The sequence below is a fragment of the Castor canadensis genome, chromosome X, assembly GCF_047511655.1.
Source record: "Castor canadensis chromosome X, mCasCan1.hap1v2, whole genome shotgun sequence".
Taxonomy (NCBI): Eukaryota; Metazoa; Chordata; class Mammalia; order Rodentia; family Castoridae; genus Castor; species Castor canadensis.
The window spans coordinates 22,314,234-22,327,868 of NC_133405.1; the positions used below are offsets into that span (position 1 = coordinate 22,314,234).

General features: G+C 45.6%; 1 protein-coding gene across 3 annotated transcripts in view; it reads left to right on the forward strand.

Moving 5' to 3' along the window:
* Window positions 1-647: 647 nt before the first annotated feature.
* Hs6st2 (heparan sulfate 6-O-sulfotransferase 2) overlaps window positions 648-13,635 on the forward strand; it is a 265,825-nt gene continuing 252,837 nt past the window's right edge. For all 3 annotated transcript variants that reach the window (XM_074062649.1, XM_074062650.1, XM_074062651.1), the window contains exons 1-2: window positions 648-1,113; window positions 1,970-2,488. In XM_074062649.1, the coding sequence (XP_073918750.1) occupies window positions 686-1,113; window positions 1,970-2,488 (947 nt within the window). In that variant the 5' untranslated portion in view covers window positions 648-685. The remainder of the gene's footprint in view (window positions 1,114-1,969; window positions 2,489-13,635) is intronic.

Consider the following 13,635-nt stretch of genomic DNA (forward strand, 5'->3'; position numbering starts at 1 on the left):
AAAAAAAAAAAAAAAAAGAACCTTTGGACAATAGGATTTGCAGGCGATATGCCTATTAACAGACATAGCATAGTGTTATTATAAGGAACTGGGTGGATACTGCTTGGTTTTCTGGGCTCAAACCCTGGGTCTCTGATGCGTGACTTTAGGCATATCCCTAGTCCTCTCTGGGCCTCAGTTTCCTCATGTGTCACATCACCTTGGATAACATGGCTTCACTCTTGCTGTAATGTCTAGTTATGTACCCAAGCATTCAACAAACCCTAGTGAGTGAAGCGTTTCTGCAGGCGCGGGGCTTGGTGTAGGGATTTCCGTAAGAAGACAAGAATACGAGCGAGTCTTTGCTTTGAAAACACTCCGACTCCTTCTCTCTAATGTTTTTTGGTCATGCTTTCCTTTCATGCTGACTTACCTTTTCAGAAAATGCCCCCGCTTCCGTTGCAGAATGGAAATTGGCAAGGGGGGGGGGAGGTCCAATTCGCGCTTTTGCTATTTTAGGGGAGGTTGAAATTACGAGCCAAAGTGGAGTGATGCGCTCTCTGGAGTGACTTCCGTTCTCCAAGACAGGAGAGAAATCCCAGGTCTTTTGCCTGTGAAGTGGCTTGGGCTCTTGGGCGTGAGGCGTTATTATATAAATTCGAGCTCGCTCCAGACCCTTAGTACCCTGAGTTGCCTGAAGGGGGGAATGGCACTGCCTGCGCGTGCAGCCCGGGAGCTGGGGCCGCCGCTGCAACCGGAGCAAGGAGCGCCCGCCCGCACCACCTGTCCCCGCCGGCATTCCAGAGTAGAGCCCGAATTGGCAGTGAGCCGGCCCGGGTCGGTCGCCGCCTCAGTCCGCGCGGGACCTCCTAGGGGTGTGTCTCACGGATTCAACTCCCGGCCGCTCCTGGACGAGCCCCCAAAGGCGTCTTCCTCCCTGGCGGGAGCCGTGCGCGCCCCGCTCTTCGCGCTGCTGCCCCGAGGCCGCCGCAGGCGGATGCACGACCTCAGGCGACGCTGGGACCTGGGCTCCCTCTGCCGGGCCCTGCTCACTCGGGGCCTGGCCGCCCTGGGCCACTCGCTGAAGCACGTGTTCAGTGCGATCTTTTCCAAGATTTTCGGCCCCCTTGCCAGGTACGTTTTACGCGAAAGCGGGGCTCGCTCTCTCGGGCCAGGGCGCGCAGGGGCCTTGCGGGGAGGAAAGGCAGCCGCGAGGGGAGGGAAGGGCTCAAAGTTCCAGCTAGCCAGTGGTGACCGGTCTTGGGGGCTCCGGACCCGCAAAGCGCGCAACTGACCACGCTGCGGCTCCATCCCCGCTGTTCCGCGGGCAAGGGCAGCGCAGCGTCTCGGCTTGCAAGTCGGGCTGCCGGTGGGCTCCTTTTCCTGGGGGAGGGGACTCCTAAACCCCGGCTCCAGGCTCACTCGAGGTGGCCCTCGGGTGGGCAACCGGGAGGGCGCGGGAGCTGGGCTTCGGGACTCGTGGAGAGGGAGCCCGCGAATCGGGCCGACAGCCGCGTGCGCGCCAAGGGGGCCGGGGTCAGAAGCTACAGGGAGAGTCCAGTGGGCAAAGCGGGATGGGGATGGGAGCCACCGAGAAGAGTTGAGACGCGCGGGGATCCGGACAAGGGGCGTGAGTTGGGGAATCGAGCGATGGGAACCGGAGGGGTTCTGCTGGAACGAAAGCCCGCGAAGGGGTTCAGGCGAGCTTTGGCGGGGGAGGGGGCCAGCGGCCAGCGGGAAGGAGTCAGGGTGAGGGGGGGCGGCGGTGTGCGGCAGAAGCCACAGCGCTGAGCCTGCCGGGAAGGAAGGAAGCGGGGAAGGGCGCCGCCACCACTGCCGCCACCACCGCCACCGCCGCGGTGGAGTACTCGGTGCGGACGGGAGGGGGAAAGAGGCGCAACGGCGGCGCCAGGGGGAGGGGGCGGTGCGGGCGCATGGAGAGCGCGGGCTGAGCTGCGGGATTGACGTAACGAGCTTGGGTTTCCCCCAGCGTCGGGAACATGGATGAGAAATCCAACAAGCTGCTGCTGGCTTTGGTGATGCTCTTCCTATTTGCCGTGATCGTCCTCCAATACGTGTGCCCCGGCACAGAATGCCAGCTCCTCCGCCTGCAGGCGTTCAGCTCCCCAGTACCGGACCCGTACCACTCGGAGGATGAAAGTTCCTCCAGGTTCGTGCCCCGCTACAATTTCAGCCGCGGCGACCTCCTGCGCAAGGTACACTTCGATATCAAGGGCGATGACCTGATCGTGTTCCTGCACATCCAGAAGACCGGGGGCACCACTTTTGGCCGTCACCTGGTGCGTAACATCCAGCTGGAGCAGCCGTGCGAGTGCCGCGTGGGTCAGAAGAAATGCACTTGCCACCGGCCGGGTAAGCGCGAGACCTGGCTCTTCTCCAGGTTCTCCACGGGCTGGAGCTGCGGGCTGCACGCCGACTGGACCGAGCTCACCAGCTGCGTGCCAGCTGTGGTGGACGGCAAGCGCGACGCCAGGCTGAGACCGTCCAGGTGAGTGTTCGCCTGCAGCCGAGCGTACCTCCAAATTCCAGGGACGGACCAGGGCCTGGGGGGGTCGAGGGCGGGAAGGCGCGCGCCTTGGTGCCCCGGCCTTTGCGTCCAGGCACCCCGGCGCCCACCTTGGCGGTGCTGGCGTGGCCTCAGGCAGCCTTCCTGCTCAGGCCCGGGGCGGCCAGTCTGTCTGCCTGAAGGTTGGCCAGACTGACGGTTGGGAGTGCGAGCGGAGGAAGCGACCTTGTGGCCAGGAATGATCGCTCCTCTGGCTTCAGCCAGGACTAAGCACAGCACTCAGTTTACCACCGGAGAGGCCTGAAGAACTGCTCTCCGCTTGCAGTCTCTGGGCCCCTCCTCTTTCTCCTCTCCTCCCCTCTGCACCCTGGTTCCGAAGCCTCCTTTCCTTGCTCTCTTCCTCCTTCCCGCGCCCACATTCCCTTCCCCTTTTTTCCTAGCTTTCTCTAACGACAAGGTTCGCTCCCTTTTGTGTTCCAGATCTTGTCTGCCCTGGTTGCTCCTTCCTTCCTTCTTTCTGCTCCGGCTTTTCTTCCCTCTCTCACTCACCTTTCTGTTTCTTTCTTCCCGTCCGACATTTATCGCCTCCCCGCCCCCTTCCCCCGCGCTCCTTGGTAGAATGGGTGTCCCTAGGCTGCTGTTTGCAGACACCCCGGGAGAGCTCCTAGCTCTCAGTCTATGCCCCTCACTATTGGCTGCACGCAGAGCACCCCAGGTGCTTTAAGAGTGCAGTGGACACCCTGCGGGCCCAGGGGTAGGCTGGGACGCTCGCTGCCCCTGACTCCATGTGGGGTTCAGGCACAAGCAGCCTCTCTGGATGTACGAAAATGCCGGAGCCTGAGCACCGGGCGCTGCCAGCCCAGTTTCTGGGAGTCTGGGACTGATGCGAGAAAAGCTGATTTATGAATAGGCTGTCGCCAGAAGCAGGGCATTTTCTTCCCTCTAGCTGCAATGTCTGGTTGCTGGAGGTCATGGACAAGGTGGGCTGCATTGGGCCGAAGTTGCTCCAGCTAGGGCTACTGTGTCACCAGTCTCCCTAAAACAAATTGGTTGGGGCAGAGAGGGTAGGGGTACATAAGGTGCATTTATTCACCGGGAAACTCAGAACTGGGGTCTCTGGGCAGGCAAGGGTGTGCAGGTGCCTCCCTCCTCCCCATCTGGGGGACTGCAGGGGTCCTCAAGGACCGCTTCTTCAGTGACTGCCTGCCTTTCTAGACCTCTTGCTCTCCCCTCCCTCAGGGGCAACACTATACTCCTGATGGACCAAGTTGGTGTTTTGCTGGAGGCTGAACTGTCCCTGTGGTTTCTTCTGTGTAGCTGAAGCAAATGGAGCCCACCGACTTTCTGGTCACTATTAAGATTTAGCGGGAACATCACCTCTTACTGCCTCACCTACATTTCCCTTCCCTCAGTTTACAGTGGCCTTTCTCAAATGCCAGAATTCTGACAGAATCTGTTGAACTTTCATTTCCTTTCTAAACTAACAGATTTGTTTTTCCATTCCAAAAGAACCTTGGCCCCAGGAAGGTGGCCGCTTCAATCCATGGCAAGAATTGTGTAAGTCATTGTCACAACAAGATTCTGGTTTTTAAGAACTCTCAGACAATTTGGCAATCTTGAAAGTAATCTATCATGCTGAAAGAGTTTGTAGGTGTACTCTGAGGGGTGGTGGTTTTAAAAACGATCTTTAGGGAAAAAAATAGAATTCCATAGCCACAGCTGTGGCAGAAAAGTGAAAACAGGCCTTGGTTGTCACAAAACCCACAGACTTTTCTGGAGTGTCACAGGGCACATGCGCCTTTCTTTCCCAATCCTTTTCAACATTAGGTCAGGTTGTGATTGTCTATAAACACACATTATTAACGCAGTTTGAGTTATCTGTTTGGTGGCTATTGTCTTCTGGCAGATCCCTTTAAACATTCTCTGTAAGATAACCAGGACTCTTAAAAGCCTCTTGGATTGCCCCAATTTGAAATAAAATTATTTGTAATAAAATAGGATTTTCTTGGGCACTGAAGGGGTGATACCACAGTGGCCATCTAGTGTAATCAAATAAGAACCTCTTTTGAAAAAGTCAGAGTTACTAGATTTTTACATTTTTTGCAAAAATGAAATACGATTTCCTAGAGAAACACACCGCTCTCTCAAGGGCATCTTTTCTATTTTTCCTGCCCACTTCCAGAAATATTCATCTTCTGGAATAGTGATGGCTTGAGGCATCCAGAGTTTCTTAAGATGTTGACGGATCCCTGCTTGCAGGATGACGTCTGTGCATTTTGATGTCAGAAAGAGCTAAGGCGTGCATTCGTATGTGAGATGGAGAGTGTGCATGTGATTGCATTTGTGTGCATGGGAGCGAAAATGTAGCGGCAAAGGCAGTGATTTGTGAGGGTGAGATGCTCTTCTCAGGACATGAGAGAGTCCATCTCCCAGAGTTCCCAGGTCGAGCAGCTCCGTGCCAGCTGGCAGGCTCTGCTCTGCTGAACGGGGGCAAAGCAGCTCTGTCTGTCTGGCTTGGTTGTTCAGACACCTGGGACTTTGTTCCAGGCCAGTTGTGAACCAGCTGTATGACCTTGGACCAGAGTCTGTGTGGAGAGTGTATCTTAGTTCATGATAAGCTTTCATTTTGCTATCTTGTATTTCTCTGTAAACTTGCACTGTCTTTTGGAAGAAGGCATCCCCATTTATCAGAAGAGAATGAAGCCCAAAGAGACTGAAGGACTTCCCCAAGGTCATAGAGCTCTCTATTGGCACAGCAGAAATCTGAGTTCTGTCTGACTCCATACCCCTTGCGCTGCTGACTGCACCTTTCACAAACCCACAATGAGGTATTCCCTATTAGTAATTACTATAGAGTGACACCCCATAAATGTTAGCTGATATAGTTGTCACCAACATCATCATTGTTATCAGTAATTTTACACTTCGGGATTTAGATTCGTGATTGGCCAGGGTTGCCACACCCATTGGGAGAACAGATTTCTACATCCCCAAGGCACCAGGAGTGAATCTTGTGACTTAGATCACAGAGGGGCCTCTCATTGACATTTTGGAAAACCCTGCAAAGTTGAGCGGGATAGGAGGAGGCTGGGGGCCTGGTTGGAGAACATCAGTAGGAACTCTGCACAGCATCAGGGACCATATCCTGACCCACAACCATTCCCCGACATTAGGGAGAGCATGAGAGGCTACTGTGGCTGTTAACCAAGACCCTGAATCCTCCCATCACTACATTTGAGATGTTTCCTTGCCTCTGTGGATGATCAAGTGCTTGGGTGATATATAACTGTTGAGTAGAGAGGACTGTGATCACATTGCTAGGAGAGGAGAGGAGAGGGGAGGGGAAGAGAGGGGAGGGGAGGGGAGATGAAGAAATGAGAGGAAAGGAGAGGAGAGAGATGGATGGAGGGAGGGAAGGGAAGGAGGGAGGTAGAGAGAAAGAGCTTGACTGGCAAAAAGGTTTAAGTTGTTTATTAAAATAACATTTCTTTAAAAATTAGAAGTTGCATTTCATCTGTCAGTTTGCCAATATGTTGCCTGAGGTCGGAAAGAGTCCTGCTCATTTTAGAATTTCTAAGACCATTTAAAAAATGTATCAAAACATTGTTGTGCACCAGCTGTTAAAATTCCCAAATTTGGCAGGCTTTTCTCAGGCCAAATTCCCTGTTTGTAGCCAACTCCAGTGTTTCACAGTCTGTGGGAGGAATTCAGAACTGGGAAGGAAATTGCACTGGCTTCATTCTTCTTCACTTGGTATGGTGCTGGCTGGCACCCAGGGAATGTGAGTGGGGTCAGGGCCTATGGCCATAGAAGTCAAAGAATCTGATATACATTGCATCCTAGAATTTAGCATCTCTAGGTTTTTTTTTTTTTTTTTTTTTTTACAGGATTGTAACCAATGTTATCAAAAATCCAGTAGGGTATCACTGACAGGAAAGGATTAAAACGTTTTTGTTTAGCTAGAGAAAAATACTTTCTCCTTGGGGTCGTTCATTCATTAAACATGTGGTAAAAAGCGCTCTTTCCATTTTTAAAAAAAAGGTCTGAAAGAGCTGGAACTACCCCAATCAAGGCTTGCACTCCTACACTTGCACTCCTTCTTTCTTGGTTTTGCACTGAGACAAGATGACACAATAGGCTTGTGGTACAGGACGATCCAATGAATGAATGGACTGCTCTGTACATCAGTGCTGGCTTTGAGGACCATCAGGCTGTGTGCTGTTGGGTTCTCAGGCCACTTTGTTGAGGGTGCCTTCTTTGATGAGAGCTGTTATCAAATACCTGACACAAACAACTTAAAGGAGGAAAGGTTTATTTTGGCTCATGGTTTCAGTTGGTTCAGTCCATGGTTACTTGGCCTCATTGCACTTGGGCAGAACATCATGACAGGATAAGGGTTCTTCACCTCATGGTGGACAGGAAGCAGAGAGAGAGGGAAGAGGACATGGGACCAAGTATAATGTTCAAAGGAATGCCCCAGTGACCTACTTCTTCCAGCTAGACCCCACTTCCTGAAGTTTCTACACCTCCTAAAGTAGTGCCACCAGCTGGGACCAAGCATTGAACACACGAGCTTATGGGTAACATTTTGTATTCAAACCATAACAGCATCCCACCTATTTCATGTGTGTGTGTGTGTGTATGTGTGTGTGTGTGTGAAAGGTGGAGGGGGGAAGGGAAAGACAGAGAGGGAGGGGGAAGAGGAGGGGGGAGAGGGAGTAGAGAGAGAGGAAGGGAGAGAAGGAGGGAGGAGAAAGAGGGAGGAAGGGAGAGCGAGAAGGAAGAAGGGAGATAATGTGTGTGTGTGTGTATGTGAGAGAGAGAGAGAGAGAGAGAGAGAGAGAGAAAGAGAGAGAGAGATCTGCTACAGCAGTATCTGTAGAATGCCAGCAGTATGAGTTAGCGTCCTTCATAGATGGAAAACATGGTAGAGCCTTGAGAAGGCTGCAGGTTTTCAAATTGTGCAAAAGGCTACTCAAAACTGGTTTCTCTTAATTTTAGATTGCTGCTGTTATGTGGCAATTGAAATACTAAAGCTTGTCTTCTATGGGTATCAGTCATCAACTGAGATAGTGTGAAATGACATTAAAAGAATAGTAATCCCTTCTCCCTGTCATTCATTAATCAAAATTTTATGAAGCCGTCCATTATATTCCAGGGGGTACACGCCATCCTTGCTCTTATAGAGCTTACAGTAGAACAGAACAATTTGGTAGTTTAGAAATTTAATAAAGAAGATGGATTTTGTTTGAAAACAATCTCAAAATCAATAATGTCTTTAAAATGTCAAACACTTACCAGAATATATTAAAAACAAGGAAAAATCTATCTGTTTTGTTGTAGTTTAGGTCTAATCAACAAACCGGGTGGCATTGCTATTATGCCTCCAGTGAGGTGATAACAGTAGCAGGAGACTAGAGTCAAGACAAAGTCAAGAAAGCCCAGGCCGAAATCACCATCTTCCGCCTCAAGTCCATAAAGGTTAACATGTGAAGTGTAGAACTGTGTAGTGTAGACAGGTGCTGGAGGAGGTACTCTGTGATTTGGGGAAGTCCCTTCCCCTCCCTTGCCCTCACTGTAAAATGGCAGATTTAAACAAGGTGCTTTCTAAAGTATGGGGGACAGGCCAGAGAAAGGAGAGGTCCATTTGAAAAGACTCCTGGGACTAGGCTGGTTTTGTGGAGAAGAGAGGAGGCATTGTGGATAGGTATGGCTGTGTGCAGTCCAGCAGCCTCACCTAGCCATATCTGCTTAGGGAAGTAATGGTTAAGAGGGTACGTAGGGTGAGATTCCACGTGGAGAGTCTAGGAAAGCAATGAGGAGCTTGAACCCCATGGAGTATGAAAAGCTCTTGTATGGAAAGAGTATAAAATCATGAAAGTAAATACAGGCTGGAGTCAGGTTAAGATACCTCCCTAATTTCTACTCTGGAGTGGAGGTGGTACCATTGACTAAAGCAGGGAGGTTGAGAGGGTCAAACTGGGGCTGGAAGATGCTTGAAAGCCAGGCTAGGCCCTTACTGTCTAGAATCCTGGTGGACATGGCTTTTAAGAAGTTAGGAACTGGGGCTCTGGAGGCTGTTATGACTTAGATATATATGTGGGAATCTGTGAATCCAGTTAATCTGAATTCACAATTGGCATTATTATTTAAATGATAGTTGCAATTCACATATGGGACTCCTAGCCAAGAAAGAGGATGTTTGAATAAAAGAAGAGATAGACAGTTATGATTACATAAAAATGAGAAATGTTCATCTGTCAAAGAAAAAAAGCCAGAATGAAAAGGCATATGTCAGATTGGTGAAAATATGCACAACAATTACAACAGACAAAAGGCTGAAATCTTTCCTGCACAAAGAAGTCTTACGAATTGATTAGCGATACAAAGGGCATGTCCACAAAATTTATGACATGAGGTCCTCAACTATGGAAAAACTGTTCAGTCTTACTGGTACTAAAGAAATGCAAATTTAAACATTTAAACTTAGAACACCTGTTTTTGGACTCTCCAATTAACCCTGATTAAAAAATACAAAACCCAATCTATATCCCCATCAAACAAAATAAGTTAGTAGCCAGTACTGACAAGGGAAGAGTTAGTGCCATAATTCATAAGAATTGTTGATGGGAATGTAAGTTTGAGTAACCTTTTTGGAAATAAATTAAATAATATAAACATAGAACATTAAAATATTTATTTTTGACCAATAATTTTTTTCCTGGGATTTTTTTGAATTTTAAAATTTTTGTTCATTTTTCATTGTTTATTTGCATATATTAATTGTACAAAATAATGGGTTTCATTATGTCATTTTCATAAATGTATATAATGAACTTTGATTATGATCCTCCCTCTTGCTGATGCCTTTCTGCTTTCCTGAGATTTTATTGAAATATCTAATCTTATACATGTTTTTCATTTATTCATTTATTTATTCATTGACTCACTCATTTATTTACTCAACAAATATTCATTGAGGGTTTACATCACTACACTCATATGCTATGGGCATTGTGAAGAACCCCACAGACATGGTTGTTGTTTCTGTAGATCAGGAAAGATATACACAAGACAAGTTATTAATTACCTAAAATTATAAGACGTGCCATGGTGGGCGGGCAGCAGGTGCTATGAGAACACAGTAGCAGGTAAGTTGAGTCACAGGACAACAAATCAGAAACGTGAACGTCCACATAGAAGAGAGTGGTTCAGGAAATCTCAGTACATCCACTGGAAGGATTATTACAAAACCATTTGAATGCCCTTTTACAGAGTAAGGAAAATTGCTAGTGATCTAAATTAGCTAAGCAAGAACCAGAAAATTACGGGGCTGCTATGACTAGAACTATGTTAAAGAAGGAAAGAAGAAGGGGAAGAGAAAGAGAAATAGAAAATCTTTCCACTTCTCCCAAACCTAAGCATGAAAGACAAACACAGGAAGAAGAAATATCAGGATTTTAATGGCTACAGTAGTGATTCATTTTTTTATTCTGATTTTTGGAAGGTATGGAGTTTCCTCTATACATATGCATTAGTTTTGTAATAAAAGTCAACACTAACGATTTTGAAAATAATGTTTTATTATGGCCATGACGAATTAGACTTATTTGTAGTTTTGATTCCTAAAGGGTATGGCTTGTTTTATTAGCCTCTTGATGTTCTGATAGCCCTTAAAGAGGAAGTAGCCTCAACCCAATTAGCCCTCATGCTGAAAGTCAGAGGTGGTAAGTCAGACACTGGCTGCTGGTTTTTCTCACAACTGATTGTTATCGTATTCCCATGGTATCTATGGTATAGAGAATCCATGGAATTCTATGGTATAGAGATATCTGAGTGTATTGCTATTGTTTCTTCTTCACTTAAAAATTAAATGGAATAGGAAGTTACTAGTGGTCCACAATTGGAAATATAAGGCTTGCTTTACTTGGCCAGAGGAAGCTAAGATAGCCTGGATTTGGAGCCTTAATAGGTCTCTTTCCAAGGCTGATAGCCTGGCTGGAAGAATAAAGTCTTGGGGTGGATAGTGTGCCCGTCACTCTCATTTGGGAGAGAAGAGGAGTCCATTGCTTGGCCATTACTCTTAGTTAACCGTAAATGAAGTAGATGAGAGCACTTCTATCTGTGGGAGTATTCCATATGTATAGAGTGAGACATGCAGTGTTACTGTTGGAACTTCACTGAGACTACACACTGTGTCCAAGTTATTTTGACAGTGTAAAGAATGTCCTCCACAGTTGAAAAGCTAATATTGACATTCCATGACACATAAAATGAGATATTTAGTCATAGAGTTTAGAAAGAAAGGCATGGGTAGGAAGGTTTCCCTTTCCATTAAAGGATAATGAAGAACCCACTTAATGGAGTATGTCATGTAAAACAATGCCATAGTAAGCTTAGAGAAATATTTGTCTAAACTTTAGTGAAATATTTATGGACAAAAGAGCTTTCTTGGTCTACTAGGTATTGGACTTTGAAGATTACTCAGTGGGTCTTATTGCATCCTATTTGTTATTTCTGCCATTTTGCCGCAAAGAACAGTGTTGATGACTTTGACACATTTCAGAGCATTACACTAAATAAATCTGTCTTGCACATTCCACTGTGCTTTTTCTGGAATATTATAAATATTCAAATATAAGCATACATGCAGATTCAAAATAAAATTCAAAACATGCAAATTCTGCATAAATTTCATATTTATAACTTAGCAATACTCTTGAACTTGTTATCCTATGATATAAATGTATCAAATATGAGCTCATGGGAATTACCAATAAATACATTTTTCTGATTAAACCATAGGTTCTTTTTTCAGTCACAATTTAAACTTCAATGCTGGGTTATAGTATAAGAGAATAATTTGTACTTCATTTACTCTGAATTGTCAAGAATTGCATTCTTCCCTGATGTAAATGTCTGCTAAGAAGACTTCTTATTCAGCTTGATTGCTTTTTGCATTTTACTAGCAGAGATGCACTAGTGAGCTTGAGAGAATTGGTCTGTTTCTTGTGTCGAGCTTAGTCCTAATGAATCACTTCCATCCACTTTTCTGTAGGAATCCAGAATAATTGAAATGTGCAGTGCATTGCTTTACACCAAATGGATTAGACTTGTGCGTACCATTCCTTGAATTAATTGACTTTTTCCCCTACCTGTGCTAATAAGGAGAAATCTTCAGTAGAGTATTAGCTCTCATTCTCTCTTGAAGATTCTTGGGTGGACTTTGGCTAACTTCTTACAGGGGAATGAATGCAAGGAGTTTTTAGAAATTGACTTCGGTGACCAAGTTATAGCCAAGCAACTCAGAGATACTTTAAAAGGTCACAATGATAGCCAACTCCCCAGTGATTACAATAAATAATAATTGACTGAACTAACTGGTTAAAAGACACAGATTATCACAATGAATGAAAATGCAAAATCTGGCTGGATATTGTGTATAAAAGCTAAACATTACTCCTAAGAACACAGAAATGGCTGCAATAGATATATTATGTAAACAGAAGGCAGAAGGAAACTAATGTAGCTACATTGATATAAATGGACCTTAAGGCAGAACCATTATTCTGAATAATATTTAAAAGTTCAATTCTTCAGATAACAATTTTAAACATGTATATACATAACACCATAGTTTGGAAATACATAAAGCTAAAGTTGACAGAGCTATAAGGAGAAATTATAAAATCTACTGACTTCTTTCAGAAATTGATAGGGGGAGTGAAAGAAAATGGGACAAGAATACAGAAGATTTGAACAACACAGTTCACGATCTTAATATATTGCATATATATGTATGTGCACATACATATACATACAGTCCACATAGATTTGCATCAAATGGGAAAAATAAGCATTCTTCTCAAGCACATGTGAAAGGCTTTGCAAACAGGCCATATATTAAGCCCTAAAGTTAGTCTTGAAAAACTTGGATGACCAAATGATCTTAGACAACCATATGTAGTACTTAACCGTTGGATGTTGTCACCAGCCAGGCAGGACAAGAGGTTGGGTTGTACCTGAGAGCACGTGAAGGAGAATTAATGGTATAACATATTTGGAATTATTACCAGTCCTTCACTGAGTTTCTTAATTTACAAGCAAAGGTGAGAAATTCCAAGTCTTAAGCGAAGAGAAGTACTATAAAGTGATGTTTTGATACAGGTAGTTTTGTCTGATTGTCAGTGAAGATCTGTTACTGTTTTGGGGTAATCCTGAGTCAGACCCTGAGCAAGGAGCATAACATGTAGTTTTGCATTTAACACTCAGAACAATCCTAAGAGGTAAATGTTTAAAAAAATCCATTTAAAGATCAGAAAGAAAAGAATTTGACAAGATATACAACCTGCCCAAATCTCCACAGCCAGACAGCACTAGAGCTGGCACTTAAAACAAATTGGGACACCTGCTCTGTCTAGAATCTTTTAGTGTCTAGTAAATTCTCAGAAAAATCTCCAAAACCTTTATCTTTTTTGTGGCTATATCTATATGAGCTAAGCAGAATGGAGACCTGAAGTGACAATCTGGAGATACTGGGATCCAACATGTTAACTGATGTCTAAAACACATCTAAAAAGTTTCATAAAAGTGAACTCTGCACCTTATCTCCCCTTCTTAAATAAAGGTTTGGATGTCTAACTTACTTAAAAAGTTTTCAAGAATGACTTACCCTGAAGAACAATGGTTTAGGGTGTGTTAGCTTTCCATCATTGTGGCAAATAGCCAAGAAAAACAACTTAAGGGAGAAAGAATTAATGTTACCTCATCATTTCAGAGGTTTCAGTCCTGGGCAGCCGGCTCTGTTATTTGTGGATCATGGTGGAGCAAAGTTGCTCACCTCGTGGTGGCCAGAGGGAGAGAGAGAGCGAGAAAGAGAGAGAGAGGGAAGAAGGAAGGGGCCTGGGACCAGAATATCTTTCAAAGGCATACTCCCAGTGACCTACTTCCTCCAAGTAGGGCCACCTCCTGGTTTTCCACCACCGCCCAGTAAAGCCCTCATGTTATAAATCCATCGAGGGATGAATCAATCCGTTGGTTAGGTCACAGCCCTTGGGATCTAATCATTATTTTCCAAAAGCTGACATCTGAGCCTTTAAAACATAATTTAAACTATAGCATATGGGAAA